The 17,500-nt window shown below is 41.2% G+C and overlaps 1 protein-coding gene across 3 annotated transcripts in view; it reads right to left on the bottom strand.

Annotated features, from left to right (window-relative positions):
* The window catches only part of LOC115547812 (glutamate receptor 1-like), a 54,794-nt gene that overhangs the window by 34,897 nt on the left and 2,397 nt on the right, over window positions 1–17,500 (bottom strand). For all 3 annotated transcript variants that reach the window (XR_003977428.1, XM_030362276.1, XM_030362277.1), the window contains exon 3: window positions 8,847–9,086. Coding sequence is in view for 2 of the 3 variants with exons in the window: in XM_030362276.1 (XP_030218136.1) it covers window positions 8,847–9,086 (240 nt within the window). In the remaining variant the exon portion in view is untranslated. The remainder of the gene's footprint in view (window positions 1–8,846; window positions 9,087–17,500) is intronic.

Below are 17,500 nucleotides of genomic sequence, written 5' to 3'. Positions count from 1 at the left end.
CCAGTTTGAGGATCTGCTTTGTTGTTCTGTGTGTCCCTGTGTAATGATATTCAAATGGAAGGAGTGCTAATAGTTGTAAATCTAGTTCAGACCGATGCTCGTTCTATTTTTCCATGGAGATAAAGGTTGAACGAGGCCAAGGCGGGTCTGTAGGCTGATCACTTGAGATCAACATCCACTCTGCAATATTAACATATTCACAACTTTATGTGTCTAGTGTGTTTGAGAGCATCATATTCTTTGTCCGATCCGTGTGTGTGTGTGCGAGTGTGAGAGAGAGAGAGAGCGATAATGGGACATGAGCAAGAGTAGAAGTGAGGGCTCAATATACTGTGTTACGGACGTCCAACAGAAAGAGAGTTTTATAAATATAGACACTAATCCGCTCCCTCCTCTGCATCTCATTTGCATAAACATTCAGTGCGCATGTCATTAGGTATTAACACACCAACACAGCCACACAGTGGGGAGCACCGAGAGGAGAGCGAGGGGAAGAAGAGGAGCAGAGAGGCAAGGAGAAGTATGTGGAGGCGACGTTCGGGTAGCACAGAAATTCTGGCAAACACACACATGCCCACACACGCGCGCACACGCTCACACGCACACACACACACACAGACGGTCACGGTCACGCGCACACACACACGTGCCCACACATGCACGCACACACAGCTGTGTCTTCAGTGAACAGTCGGGTCCAGTATACCACTCAGCCTCACAGTTCATTCCCAACAGAGCTCTTAGGGAGAATTAGGGCTAAAGCCGTTGGCTTCTCAGCATCTATCTGTCTCCAGGGGCTCTCCACGCTGCTCTCAGGAACACTCGCCAACTGTAACAGTTGCACGACTGGGCAACAAGAGCATTGCATGCTGGGTAAAAGTATTGATATCGAAAGTGTTTATTTTGTAGGTTGTTTTTGATAGACCTTTAATTTGGGGTAAGCGTCAAGGAATTGCTTATAATTAACTAACCGATGACGTAAACATCGTTTCTGACTTCGTACTACATGTAGTAAAACCAGTAGGGTCTAAGACTTAAAACTACAGTCGACTGGATCATTGCATACATTTCCCTTAATAGGGAGACATGCAACTATAATCCACTCAATGGAATACATAGTTTACATATATATATATTAGTGCTGTCAAGCGATTAAAATATTTAATCGCGATTAATCAAATTAATGGTCATAGTCATAGTTAACTCACGATTAATCACGAGTAATCCCGATTAATCGCAAATCTTTTTTCTATGCTAAATATCCCTTGATTTCTTTGTCCCATTAATTGTTCTCATTTGAATGCTCTTATCAACATGGAGAAGTGCATCGGCTTACCTTGTGCAAATGTTTTTTTATTGATAACAACATTGGCATCTATTGATCAAAACAGGACGATACAAAAAAAAGCCTATAGTGCAATTAAACGATGAACATACAAACATACTGCCTTGAACATAGCAGTCAGGCTACTGCTTCTTTGTTTTGAGCCAAAAAAATTAAATAATACAAAAAATATATATATATACTAAATTGCGTTAATCGTATGCTAAAAAAATTAACGCTGTTAAAATTGGTTTGCGTTAACGCCGTTAATAACGCGTTTAACTAACAGCACTAATATATATATATTCATTGTGTATAAATGTCACCAATATCAGCATTGGCAAAAACAATACTACAATACTTCTAAATAAGCGAGTAATTTCAAAGCTTTGATCAATGACAACAAATACGTGAAACTCTTATTAGCTGTCAGTTTAAGGAGCTTTTATAAATATCTCTGATGTTTCAGTTCATCGCTCAGACTTGAGGAAGGAACATAGCGAAATTACTGCAGCTGAAGGTTCTCAAATCTATCACGAATGCGCTTGATTAAGAAGCATCACCGGAACTGATCACACCGTACTGAGGCAGACATAGTCGATTGGGAGTCTTCCCAAACATTCAGTTGCATGGTCTGCAAATGACCTTTCAGACAGATCTCAATGCACTACATTTGAAAGGTTCTCGGCTAATACAATGATAAACATGATATGGGTTACAGTGTAAAACATGCCGAACTCCACTTAAGATTACACCGTTATGTATTGTTACGCCTGATCCGTTCCTGTTGCCTTTGGGAGGTTGCAATCCATTTTTTATGTTATTGAAAATACTCAACTGATTCAACTGAAGAAAACACACACGTTTTATAGAACAACTTCTAGTCCACTCAGAGCGACTGTGCTAAGCAACAAGGCACACCTGAATTTATATTATTGTTTCACTGGTATATATATATATATGTCTGCTTGCCGTTTCCAATTTATTCTGTTTTGTTTAGGATTTATTATACTCTCAATTATAGAAGATAAACAGCTTTATATTATATTATTTATTCATATTTTTTACACACACACAGCCGTACACATGCACATACACACTTCCAAAGGTTGGTGGCAAGAGGGTGTTGTAAGCCTTTATATGACCACTCAGGTGGAAAATAGGCACTCAACTTTCTGTTTCCAGGGAGGATTTTATTGAGCAGATGAGATAATAGGCAAGGATGAGAAGGGATGAGGGGAGACAAGAGGAGAGAGGAGAGAGAGGAGACGAGCGGAGAGGAGGAAAGAGCCAGAGCAGGACAGGAGAGTTGAGGAAGCCAGATAAGAGAAAGGGAGGAGAGAGGGAGAGGAGGGAAGGGGAGAAGAAGGGAATACAGGAGAGAGAAGAGGAGAAAAGATAGCCCCATCAGTGACAGCCTATTTCAAGCCTATTACTCAATTCTCTGTCCGTCCCCAGCCAGATGTCTCCCCAACCGCACGTCAAATCCCTTGTGTACAGTACTGCAGCACGGCCGCAGGCAGCCTAATGAGGCCAGCCAGCACATTCAGTTTGGCCCTGTTCAATCAATGCCCTCCGCACACACACACACACACACACACATGCGCGCCCTCCCCCCCCCCCCCCCCCCCACACACACACACCATGCAATATACATACCATATGGTATAATACAAATAATAATGATCATTTTTTTTATACAGTATCTATTTATGATCTATTTATTTCATTCATGTGCACGTGAGATGCTTTGTGAGCCAGGTTCTGAAAAAGCGGAAAGCTTTTGATTTGGCTGCTGATCTCCCTCTGATGTGTATCTATCTACGATGCATGATCCCCAGTGATTCAACTCCATGTTGAGGTGCCATTCTTTTGTATTGCGTGGCATATTAAAACTCCCCCAAGGCAAAGTCTGCCAGAGAATACAAGTGTGAAAAGTGTCTGGCAGTGCCCACAATGCTCTCAGTGCAATCAGTTAATGTGTTCTTGGCAGTAATGTAAAGGAGCTGAATCATTACACTGACACAGAGAGAGAGAGAGAGTGTGAGGGATTGTTAAGCATAATTGTGTTGGATATGGATTCCCAGATAGAGGTTTTAAGATCATATGATTTGATGGAGTCCATCATCCAATACAGTTATAGTCAGAGAGAAGACACAGACCCCCTGGGGTGTAACAGGTGTCATGAAATATGCTGCTCCGGGCCTGTTGGTCCCAGTTTGGTATTTTGTTGGACTACATTCTGCTCAACTGGGGTTTCGTAAATATACTTGAGAAAGAAAGAAACAAAACGTTTTCACACAAAGTAAGTGTTTTTTGGAACTTCTTTCCACATGGCACTCATATGCTGTTCTCTGTGGTGTGTTCCACTGATTATTTATCTCAGCTATCTGGATTAACATCCCTATTAAATCAAACCTAAGCCCCTCTCTAACAAACCCCTACCCAGGAGTCACATTGGTCTCTGCTCAGCATGTAGCATGTATGCGAAAAACAGAAGTCTAACTTTGATCTCTCGTTCAAAACATCAGAATGAAAGGGCAACAAAATGTTGGTTCCCAAAGTGGAAGATTTAAATCTTCCACTTGTAAAATTAAATAATGCTCTCCACAGCCCCAGAGTAGAAGGACTGAAGTATCCTCTGGGAGTCTTTGTATTTCATCAGCTCCCCGAGATGGTACAGGCGCTGCCTTGCTTTTCCCACCAGTGTGTTGATGTGGGTGGACCAGGACAGGTCTTCTGAAACTTAAACTCCCAGATATTTGAAGCTGCTCATCCTGTCATCAGCAGTCCCATTAATTGCAGCGTTCCATATGACTTAGTTTGTTGTAGTAGTACTATCCTCTTGAAGTTCACAATCATCTCCTTGGTCTTGGAAACTTTCAGAAAGAGGTTTTTCTCCTGGCAGGCCCTCCACCTTGTCCAGGTGGGCTGTCACGTTGTCATTTGAGATCAGGCCAACCATGACTATATTGTCTGTTAACATGATGATGGAGTTGTCGCTGCACACGATCATGGGTGTGCAGGGAGTAGAGGTGGGGGCTCAGGAAGCAGCCCATGGGAGACCCAATGATCAGGATGAGTGAGCTGGAGGAGTTTCTCATCCCCCCCCTCTGGCCTAGCTGTACGGAAGTCAAGGATCTAGGCACAAGGGGGTGTGTTCAATCCTAGTCCTTTCAGCTTATCCACCAGTCTAGTGGGGAATATGGGGTAGAATGCTGAGCTGTAGTCAATGAACAGCAATCTCACATAGTCCCCGTTCTGACTGTCCAGGTAAGAGAGAGTGGTGCGGAGGACCTGGGAGACCGCATCATCCGTAGATCAGTTTGGTCTGTATGCGAACTGCATTGGGTCTTAGGTCGGAGGGAGGGAGGATTTGACGTGGTCCTTAATCAGCCTCTCAAAGACCTTCATGGCCGCTGAAGTTAGGGCCCCTGATCGTTCAGTAGTCATTCAGGCATGCCGGAGAGTTGATCTTCGGTACAGTGACAATTGTGGATCTTTGGAAGCAGGTAGGTACAACAGATGTAGCCAGAGAGAGGTTGAATATGGTGGTGAAGACAGGAGCTCGCTGGATGGCGAAGGACTTAAGCAATCGCCCAGATATGCCGTCCGGTCCAGCAGCTCTCTGTGTATTCACTCTCAACAGAGCCTTGCTCACGTCGTGTTCCTCCACGGAGATTAGCTGCTTAGCCCCAGCGTGTGAACTCTCCACAGCCACGCTGGTCAACATGCTGACGCTGTCGTTGTAAGCCGGCATCTAGCGGTAGTGTTGTTGCCAGTCTCGGATCGTGCATAGAAGGAGTTCCGGTTCAGTTATGCAGGCTTCCAATACATTTGGTTAAAAAGGAATGCATTTGGTAATATGGAGCTGAGGTAATGTTAGAAAGAGAGGGCAATTTGAAAATAAGAAGGAATCTGCAATTCAGTCCCGTAATTTCTATTGATCCATGCTGTGTAGTATGTCCTACTCTGCTTTATCCGATTGATTCGTATATATTTCAGAATGTGTTTTAATGTTGCCAGGTCAATGATGACAAACCTGTTTAGGTGTATAATGTGCAACATGACCAGTTCATGATTTTTTCAAACACATGTTTTTAATTTAATGATATCTAAGATATCACATAAATAGCACATCTTATCTTGTCTTTCACCATGTCATATTATGACAAAATGCGTAACTATTGCTGGTTTCTTTTCACATGTAGGCCTACTGCTTTGTGTGTAGCTGAAATGCAGCATTTGAATTTGACTTGTAGGTAATGGGGAACATGGATAATTCCACACAGTGAGCTACTGGCAGAGTGTGCATTCAACTGCGACCTGTTTGGTTGAGTTTCCGGCATGTCGTAGCATAGAATTTAAGCATTTGAATTTGCATGCTCTAGAATCGTCGTTATTGGCAATATTATATACTTATTCAAATTCAGTGTTCACTAAAGGTAATCACATAGTTATCTTTGTCCTACATTAAGTTACATATATTATATTAAGAATATTCTATTGAGCAGATTTTATAGGTTATTGTCAGCTCAAACAGTTGGTATATAGCTCTACATTCCTTTTGAACTCTGTAGCTACTTATATTTTATGTTTAGGAAAATCTGTTTAGAAGGAGAATGATCATTTAGCACCATTTGGTCACAATATCACTGATTTGTTCATTGTAGTTTCCTGGTAACTGTTGTTAAAATCCGGATAGAGTCCAATATGATTGGAGATGATTGTTGTACCTTTTACCTTCAAGCTGTTTAACCTAGAAACAGCAACGAGTAGGAGTTAGATGGGACTATCCTGAGATAAACATCACAGGACATCTCACAGATGTGCCGTCAGTCTAGTTCCTTTGATGCAATTATAATTCTTATAATATGCCAGGCTACACAAGGAATCTCTAAATGTGGAATGCACTATAATAATATCCCCCAGCAATAAAAGTCAGACCCTTTCTTTGTAGAAATGTATTGATGCTAAATTCTGTGAAATTGTGTTGCTTTTGCCTTTGTGTTGGGATTTCTGCATTTATGTATCTCATTAATTGCTTGTGTTTTTCGATTTGAAAAGCTGTTTGGATATGCAGTGTGCTCGAAACGTCTAAGCCCCCGTATTAAGGGCATGCCAGAACAATCAACACAGTCTAGAACTAAACACAAGGTTAGGTTTTTTAATAAAATGCATTTACAAAGGTATTTTCAAATTCTAAATATGCATATCAATATCATCATCAACGTACACTAAACGTGACTAAATTGTTGTTGTTTTTATTTGATGAACATGGCCGATGATATGCAAACATGAACCAAATCGGTTTTAGTTCTCAAACCTAAAAAGGAAAATTACTGTGGGGCGGCAAGTCATATGATCAGTGTATGCCTGAACACCGTGTTACATCGGTAACACCAACTACTGCAGCAAGCCTACTTTGTTGATGCCGTTCTTAGGTTTTAATCCGTGCACTTTTTAGTTATCTGAACATTTACAGTCGCCATCCAATCAGACAGTTGGAGAGGATCCAGTTGTGCAAAGATTGTTGCGTCATACCCAAGAAATCTCATGGCTGTAATTGCTGCCAAAGGTGCTTCAAATAAGTACTGTGTAAAGGGTCTGAATACTTATGTCAGTGGGACACGTACACTGATAGGCGGGTTTGGTTTGGATCTGCTCTGTATTGCATATATCTGTCTGTTTAACCTTGTCTATAAGATTGGTAAAAAATGTAATCATACTTTTTAAGGACTTTTCACTCAGGCTTTCAGTGTGTTGTTCCTATCTTTTTTCCCCTAGAGGCACCAAGAATCCAGCTGATTAATCGCAATTTGGAGGTTTGTAATTTAACCGATAAATTGAACTGCCACTTCTGGTACAGATTCATTGACGTTTTGTGGTATATTTTGATTCTAGTTATTAATAAGGAGGCTCCGACGGGTGAGGAGAATAACGAGAAAACCATAAAAAATTGAATTTGATAATAAGCCATAAACAACAACCCAAATCTGTAAAATAATAGTGTTACTACTAGAAACTTTGAACCAGAAAAAACTTTTACCGATGCACCCTATCACGTAACTCTTTGCATGTCTGCCGGCTTTGTGACTTGGTTCTGTTTCATCATCATGTTCTTGTTCAATTTATGCTGGGTGTCAAGTGTACTTAGGTTAATATTTAGCAGTTTTTCCGTCGATAATGCAGTTCTTTTTAAGAATACACTTTATTCCAAATATGTTCAGACTGAAAGTATTTTGAAATGTAATTGTAACCCTGCGTTCACACCAAAAGATGCAAAAAGTTGACGCGCGTCGTGATCCCATTCAAAGTGAATGTAGAGACGCGTTGCTGCTTTGCTGCCGCAGCATTTGCTGCCGAGAAAACGGGCAGCAAAACTTGATTTGCGGCGCGTCAAAATCTGATTTGTGGCGCGGCATGCCCGTGCCCGCTGCCGGGCACGGGCGAAGGGCGCATTCACGTATTTTGCGGCGCGTCAAATGCTGCTCGAGTTCAAATATTTCAACTTTTGACGCGCCGCAAAACCTTTGACGCGCCGCAAAACTTGATTTGACGCGCCGCAAAACTCAGGCGTCAACGCGTTCGGGCAGCAAATGCATCTTTTGGTGTGAACGCAGGGTAATTGCTGTTGATATCATTGTAAATTCAATTGAATATTACTTAAATCTTTCAAAAATATCTTTCAGTTTGTTAAGTTATCGATTATTTTTTTTGAAATACACTTAAACTAGTAAAAAAGTATATTTTAAAGTATACCATTAGTAAAAAAATATCTACTTTAGTATATTTAAGTGCATCTTATTAGTGTCTCAAAATAGTATGGTCAGGTACATTTATTTGTATTTAAGTATGTCTTTAGTATGTAGAATGTTGGTGTATTTTAGTGTTCTCTGTGTTCACATTTCTTAGTGTGGGGACAGGCCACTCCAACTGATACCAGGCGTTATTTCCAACGATCCTCCATTTGTTTATGTCCCTACAAGGACGAACCAAATAGCCAGTCCCAGGCTGTCTGGGACATAGCCAGGGCAATATACCTTATCAAGGGAGCGACTGCTTTTGTTCTTTTGTTATTCACGTTTTCTTATGTACAATACGTATGCCCCAATCCTTTGGTTTGGTGAGAAGAGGGATCGACAGCCGAGGAGCATGTCTGGAGACTGCTCTTCACCCACCTACACTATTGATTAATCAACCTAAGTCTCTACCTTGCTGTATTACATCCTCGAATAAACCATCATTTCGATCCTTTGATCCAACCTGTCAAGCTGCCTTGATTTCCACTTCAAGAACTACTAATACGACAAAAAAAAGACACATCGCCGAGTCAATACGAACAGCTTAGAAATAAGCCGAAATCTTTCAAGTAGCAGTAATGAGATATCATGAGCGTATTCAATGCATTGCTAGTAGATCAATAATAGCACACTTTTAGTACATTAATCATGGAAGAAAATGGAATATTACTACGTAGGTACAGTTCAATGAAGTGTTTTTGTCCAGGGCCGTTGCTTACCTGAGTCGGAGCTGTACATGTAGACGAAGCGGGTCCAGCTGAAGTGCTCCACCAGCGCCATGAGGGGCTCCTGCAGCTGGGGCCGGAGCTGCAGCATGAACTGGTTGTTGGTGTGGATGGGGAAGGAGGGCGTCACGAAGCACACATGCAGAGAGCCACAGAAGGACATGAGCATGTTGACCGTCCGCTGGTCGTACAGGCCCATGATGGCATACACGCCCTTGGCAAACTGGGAACAGACTGGGAAGAGGAGAAGAATAAAGGAAAAACAAGGGGGATAGAATAAGAAGGTTTGGTTAAAGCTATCAAAAGTAGTGACATGTCATTCCCTCTATCTCTACGGACAATCCTCCTTATCTTCATTGTCCTGTTCATGAAAGAAAAACGGTCCTCATAAAAAGAGACTGGGAATGTGATCTGTTTTGCAGGGGTGCTGTTTCATTCCGTGAACAGAAGGTTTAAGATTGATTATGAGTGAAGATTTAAAGGTGTAAGCGATCTGATGAATGCATGATTACAATGAACAGGAAACAAATAATAACTACACAGACTAAAGAGTAAATGACTCAGATATTCATAAAAAGCAGTTGCACCCTCCATTAGGGCAGCCATTCATAGCCTAAATCAGTCCCACCTCCTACTCCTTTCTATATTTGCATTCATGATTTACACTTGGGGTCTTATTCTCTGTGTATTATTTGTAATGTGATTATTGATCTCCATCACCAATGCAATAATGTCAAACTGTGTTTGCTCATTCATTTTTGTTGCTCTCTTTTTCTCCTTGCTTCTCTCTCAATACACACATTAGCAGCACTGTCTTTATTGTCCTTGGATGAAGACTGAGACAACACAACACAACCCATGAGCTACTCACTGTTAAACACAATACTTTGACAAAATAAGAGAGGTAGAGAAAGCCGAAGTTTGAAAGATAAAGACTTTATTATCTCTTGTAAACAAGTAACAACAAAACCTGAGTTGGTTTGATCTCCCGTTCTGGAATCAGGCTTCATCATTATGTTCCCAAACTGTGTGGATTCCTCCTACATGCGCTGACCAATCACAACACGTATGTATTGGGCCTAGATATAAGGCACCTCCCGTGTCCTCCATGCAAGTTCCCCATTAAATGAACATACAATTATCCTCCTTCTCTGGATTTTCAGTAGATTACAGCATAAAGAATTGACATCTTAAAAATTTCTGTTATATAAGATATAAGGTTGCATCCCTCTATGATTTGAATCCACTTGTCAAGTTATTCATTATATTGATATAAAACAGACATAATTATGACATAACAGAGATGATATGTCTGCCGACGATAACTGGCTTGAAGTAGTTTGCCCTATATTTTTGACAAAAACAATATTGAGTAAAGTAACAAAGTATAATCAAAGAGAAAAAAAAATGCCACACATAAGATACACATAAAAACCTTCAACCAATTGACAACAATACCACTGTAAGTGATTGTGGAATACATTCATATTGCAGGCAATAAATAACTTTGAATGTAACTTTGTAACATTTACTTTTTTTAACCTTCATAACAAGTAAAAGTCATATAAGCCAAAGTAAGAGAAAGAATGAAGGGGGCTCCTTTCTTCTTTGTGGCATCCATAAAGCCCTCTTCATGTCAGAATTACGTGAGCCAGGTATAGCGGGGTTTACTGCTTTAGGGGTCAACTTGGAGTAAGCTAAGTAATGAACAAGGTTCATCTCAGCGGCAGCAGAAGGTCTAAATGATTAACACTTGCGAATGTCACTCAGAATGTAGTCCTCTGTTGACGCTCTGCTTTTAGCACATATATTTCATTCATCTAAGAAAGATAATGCTAATACTTCCTTTAAACCTATCACAGACGCACAGCTAAGACCTCACATTATTACCCCATCTTTCCAATGTAATAACGTATGAATACTTACGATACAGTTACAGGTCCGAGGTTTTCCTTTGTAAGTTGCCGGACTCAGGCTAACGTTATCTTCTTCAATAAACCCTACATTAATCTAATGCAGTTACTAGTTTGTTTGCGATGTTATTTTACAACATGATTTCTCCTTACCTCTATAATTTTGCTGAAATTCTAACTCAAAGCAATACAAAGGTTACATTCAGTCGCCAACTATATAACGCAGGCTTTAGGTCAAGTTCCATGAACAGAATCTTTATATGAAAATATTAATTTGACTACTACCAGGAATAGCATCCACTTGGGTAGATGCAGTGCTTTGCAGGTCAAAAAGCAGCAAGGCTTATTTTATTTTTATTTTTTTGGACCTCAGCTGGTGTTTGCATTCAATACGAATGTGCATCATCCACGAGGCATCTCTTATGAAGCAGAAGAGATTAGCAAAGACAATTCCTCTGGGAGTTTAAACACTGCTAGTGCAGAGTATCTGCTGTAACAGGCTGTATCCCTCTGAGCCATGCTATCACACTATCGTTGTAAAGGTCTTCTCTCTCTGGGCTACATGCCAACAATAGACTAGTTCCCCGAAGGAGATGCCATCATGCTAACAAGGTATATGTCGCTAGGCATTAGCATCTCGCCATACATAAGTACACACACACAAACAGACAAACACACACACACACACACACACACACACACACACACACACACACACACACACACACACACACACACACACACACACACACACACACACACACACACAGAAACACACGCAGTCTCCTCCCAACCACAACCCCCTGATCTCAAGGTTGAGTGTAGGGTGATAATCTCTGGGAGAAATGGGGGGCATGTCTGGTTGTGGAGTAGTCAAAATGATGAATTGAACCGTAACAGAATTGCAGTATGATCTTATAGGACGATGTGCGTATGAGGTGGAACTGTGTGTGGGATGATTATACACTTTGACACAGAGACCTCGGAGTCCCAGGAGGAGAATGGCAGATGGAGTTCACTACTGTTAACTATCTAGTAATGTAATGCTCGTGAATGTGGAAAAGAAATACCGTAATTTAAGCAGCTGAAAAACGCTAATGGAACTACACATAGGTATCATCAATGAAACAATGCTTGTGTTTAATTACATGCTGAGTAGAAGATTGGATAACAATTATAAGTTCAGACAAACACACAAACACACATATACACAAAACCTAACTAAATATGAAACATTTTCTGGGCCAAACTGTGATTCCTTACGGTGACCATGACAACAACATTGCAAGATATTTTCATCTGGAGTTGCGATTAATCATTTCATTCTAACTGCCACTGAGCAAGGAGAATTCTATCTTACTTTCGTGTAGGTGTAAAGCTGTAAATATGCTATAAAGATATGTGCTAGAAGAGTGAGACGAAATTAGTCATTATCGGAGTGAACATTTAACTTTGTGCTACTGTGCAATTCCCACACGAGACACGGTTTGACGTGGAAGCGAGACGGTAATTACATGTGACTGCTTGCTACAAACAATAGCTGTGAAACTAAAGTAAGCCGTGCATTAGCTGACCTTGTCCGGCAAAAAAAACTGAAAAAGGAAACAAAATAAAACCAGGCCAACAGAAGACAGAGAAAAGCCATCAGTGAGCAGGTTCAATACCACTCTGGTGACTGGGTTCAAATCCCTGCCGAGAGGCGCCTGAATGGGCCGACATGCAGGGCATCAACAAAGCCCTGTCGTCTGAGACATGTGTGCGCCTGAGGACACCTCAGGAAACAACAACATGAAAACCACTTAATCCTTTCAAGGAACACTTTTGCACTGACTCCCCACCCTATTGTCCCTTTTCACTAGCCAAACACACGCATGCACACGCACACGCGCGCACGTACACACAAACACACACGCACACAGAAACACACACACACTTGTGCACTGGTTCACACTGCCTCTCACGGACATGCACTCTGAATCCCTTGAACCTGCAGCATTTCTTGGTTGCTTGTATTTTCCTGGCTGCATGGGAGAGGATGTGAATTTGTTTACACACAGTGAATACAAGAAGGACCTCTACCCACTACCCAGCTCAGTCAGAGATTTAAATATGAGCGGACTCCCCATGGATCCACCCTGAATGGCGGACCAGCACACGGCAGGGTCAGCACACAGCATCCCCCTTTACAAACTGCATTGAGCTGTGACCCAATGCCAGGGAGCAAACTGAACCACTTATCTGTTTTTCATTGGCCATGTTTTTGTGTGCAATGGCTTGTGAATGCATGAATGTCAGGACAAGCAGGACAAGGCTGATAAGAGCTGGCTTTAATAAAAGGTCAGGTGGTTGTTATTAGGAAGCTGCTTGGGACTTGGAGCCCTGCTCCTTTTTCGATTGACTGTTCAAAGGTAAATTACCATAGAGCCTGCACTACCACACACCACAAAACTTTTCTGTCCCTGCTTCCCTTATCAATTTTCCATACTTGTGATAAGATACATCTTTAAGACATCATCATTATTTCATTTATTCGTAACGTCAGCACTGTTAAGCCCCATTAAACATTGAGGATTCTTAGGCCTGACACGATACTTAGGTATTCACAAAGTGAATCTGTGGATACCTTTCATTGTAGGAATTATTCCTTTATCTCTGCCCTTGTTTTTGCAAAAGTTGCTCAATTTGATGATGACATGATGATGACCAAGAAGAGCAGGTCCCCGAAAGTTTGGGTACCGGTCAAAGAAAAACGATCAGTGCCGCCACTCCATGGATAAGAAATTCTGAAACTTGATTTACATTTATTTTTTTGCCTCTTTTTTTGCCCCAATATATTTTGTGTCGATATTTAATCTCATGATGTCACAGAATAAGTGACAGTAATTGCTCTTTATCGCAATGCATCACTTCGCCTATAAGAGCTCTTGAGTCACGCATAAATGGTGTTTACTATTAAACCAGTGTCTCTGTCTCTTTGTGTCTCTGCGTGTGTGTATATGTGTGATTGCCACTTTTACCCCCTCCTTCCTGCAACTCTAGCAATCATGCAATTGTGTGTGTGTGTGTGTGTGTGTGTGTGTGTGTGTGTGTGTGGGGGGGTCATTTAGTTGTCACTAAGGAACTTGGAAACTGAACTTATTTCTTCCCCTCCAACAGTCCTAAGCCATATCTCACTCAGTGTCTAGTGCGTACCATCCAGTCAAAGTCCAAACATGCACTTCAACGTTTGCATCAGACTTTGCGGTCAATGTTATGGAAGTACTGTCATGATACTGAGATGGATTGCAATAAGCTTCCCTTGCGATGGGCTACTTTTTGTTTTCTTTGCATTTTGTGACGCTACACAGGAGTCTCTAAGGTTCAAAGAAACCAGAGTTCTCCATGTGATCAATAGCGGCATACCTTTCATTGATCGAATATACAGTCAATTGAATACTGTCTCGATAGCATAATCAACGGACTGTTCTAGTAGCTGCAGCCATCTCTGTTGTCTGAATGCCTCTACGGTGTGACTGCATCGTCATCGTGATTCATCAAGCCTCAAGTTCGATAAATGGTTGTGATTGGTCGGTCTATTCCGTATTTTCCCATACAAAAGATATTATGGGAGAGAGGCCAGACCTATCTGCAGAGCAAATAAAACATGAGCTGGCGAGATTTGACTGGGTCCGTGGCTACAAGAAACAGGGATGTCGCATTCAGGTGACAACCAGTAACATCCAGGACAGGCACCCCCCCCCCTCCCCCGACCCCCCTGGATTCACTGAGTGACTGTCTGTCTTAATAACCTGCCTGCCTGACTGATTGTCTGTCTGACTGCCTAGCTCTTTTCCTGTGTATGTGTGTGTGTTTGCACGCGTTTGTCCTCCTCTTGTATTCCGTACTGATGGACCTGATCTCTCTCTCTCTCTCTCTCTCTCTCTCTCTCTCTCTCTCTCTCTCTCTCTCTCTCTCTCTCTCTCTCTCTCTCTCTCTCTCTCTCTCTCTCTCTCTCTCTCTCTCTCTCTCTCTCTCTCTCTCTCTCTCTCTCTCTCTCTCTCTCTCTCTCTCCTCTCTCTCTCTCTCTCTCTCTCTCTCTCTCTCTCTCTCTCTCTCTCTCTCTCTCTCTCTCTCTCTCTCTCTCTCTCTCTCTCTCTCTCTCTCTCTCTCTCTCTGTCCCGCCTGCAATTTCTGTCTGTCTGTCTCCTTTAGAATGCTGGTTTAAGGTCTCAGTCTGAGAACCAGAGATTATCTGCTTCTAAAGGTGTCTTTCTGCAGCAATAAAAATAATATTGCAAATATATAAATAAGGCTACATTTGGACTCAGCAAATGTCTATGCAAAGGGTAACAAGAGTAACCAAATTAATGTAATCTGATTGAGGAGTGGACATGATCATGATGGCGTTTACATTAGGGATGAGTATTATACAGAGCCCCTTGAGGGTCAGGCAATACGTTTTGCGTTACCACAACATTATTTTGGGTTAACTCACATTCAAAAACTCTAAAGCAAAACGTTGTTAAAACTCTTAACTAACGTAGTAAGGTAGACAATGTGCTATAACCTAATCTTTACCTGAACAAGCCGTCCTCTGAGCTGGACCAATAACCTTGGTCTGGACAGCTGGCTTCGAGACGAGTGCGCAGGGACCGTCTAAAAAGTGCAGCACGAAGAGTGTAAAGAGGTCCCACTACCTCCATAGTGTGGTACTACACTGATACTTAACTGAAAAAGAGTGAGGTTACTGAATATTTGTGCTGTATCTCTTTTCGGTGCTGCAGCTCCGAAGGGTGAATAAAATGGCACAACATAATTTATGATGTTGTGCCGTCGTTTACAAGAGTTTTTACACCTTTACACATTTGAATGTGTAAAAGATTAATTCCACCTACCAAAACTATTTTAGCCATTTTTCTTTTCATTTTTGATGAGCTGTATTGGAAAGCATTTTTTGAAATCTTAATCAAACTTGTGCATACTGCAAGTTTGCAAAGATGAACTACCTACGCGTCGTACAAAGTGTTCAAAGGTCAAATTGGTGTCGTTGTACCCATTCGAATGGGGGAATCGAAAAAAAAAAAAGCCTAGATCTCGAAATATTGGCAGATTCCTTTAAAGAAGGATACCAAAATACAGGCACATGTGGTTCTGTGATGCTATTTCGACAACAGCTGCAGCCGAGGATGTCACATTTGATAAAAAGATATATTTGAAAGGATCGGGATGGCTTTGGCTCCAACCTCTGTCAATCTCTAAACCTTTTTTTATCCAGTATTGTTTTCTGTCATTGTTGAAACCTCAATTTTACCCAACTCATAATCTTTTCTCTAGAGCTCTTACTTTACCTGGGATTATGCTACACGTAAAAAACACAACCACAGTTAACCATTTTTTATATTGAATGCTAAATGGAGTATACATTTTATAATATATAAAGCGCACATGTGTATGAGTTGGTAGTCTTTGTTTAATTGCATCTCAACTATTATTTAACGTATAGTGTTGTTCTACGAGAAATATGACTTTACACGTTTTACAGTCTGATACGGTATCTAAAAATTAAAGGTAGTTTAGTAGCTTAGAATAAACCCTAGACTGCTCAAAGCCATGGACTTAATGGAGTTATAAAATTGTCAATTTGAATTACACATTTTTGAAGTGCTACAGGTTGCAAAGCTGTACTGTATAACATACAGCCTTGCCTTCTCCTGTTTTGTGTTCTGTACAGTATATCTGAGAAGGGAATGCGAGTCATGCTGTGCCTCTCTCTGGAATCAACACCGATAACATAGTTTTGTGAACAGAATAAGAAGGGGACCAATAGAGAGAAGAACTAGAAGGGAAAGAGTAGGGAGGCAAAGGAGAAAAAAAATGCAAAGGGAGACTGAGTGAGTGGGAGAGAGGGAGTGAGGGAGAAAGAGAGACTGAGAGATACTGAGAGAGGGATAGGGAAGTCGGAGAGAATCATTTGAACAGAATTCCAATAGAGAAAGAGACTTAACATTAAAAAAGGCTGTTGAGAGATACATGACACATGATACTGCGGAACCAAAATATGAGAAGTGAAGGAGGGAAAATAGCAGATGTATGCAGATGGCCATTTGCCTTACTACTCTTAATAATTGCAAAATCATAGCTTATCCCTTTAAATGTCCCCTCTATTCAAACACTTAAACCCAACATTTAAAAAAAAACATTTTGGATTCAGAGCTCTAGGAAAGAGGGATGATGATGGTTACGGCCCATGCCAACTTTGAGATACTTTTCTCTCAGTGAGTTCTGTCGTTGTGTAATATTTGCTTAGGAAGGCTCCTAACTGAGTGTAATTATCCAGAAGTATCTAAGTGGCATCCATGATAAAAGCTGTATGAATTATCTCAATGCTAAGGAAAGGTGCTTCAATACACTCTTATCTCCTTAAGGGTCACTGGGCCATCCTTTACCAAAGGAAGGAGATAATGCCGTCCCACAATCCCTTTGGCAGGAGAATTTAAAACAACACACCATTCGGCCGTTAACGGAAACAAACGATCAACATGACTTTCCTATTTTCATTATTTCATACATTAATACTAATTAGAATCAATGCACATATGACATGAGTGGACAGGAGTGTGAGCGTTAGCAACCTCCTCAATGTGAAAAACTCTCGTAACCCTTTTGTGACGGGGATCCTTTACAAAAATAAATTAAACCTTGGTATGCACTTATTACCGCTACCTAGCTGGCGAGCTAACACAGCACTTGTAAAAC

The sequence above is a fragment of the Gadus morhua genome, chromosome 7 (genome assembly GCF_902167405.1).
Source record: "Gadus morhua chromosome 7, gadMor3.0, whole genome shotgun sequence".
NCBI lineage: Eukaryota > Metazoa > Chordata > Actinopteri > Gadiformes > Gadidae > Gadus > Gadus morhua.
The sequence above is the reverse complement of the archived record's forward strand: the minus strand, read 5'-3'. Positions and strand labels throughout refer to the sequence as shown.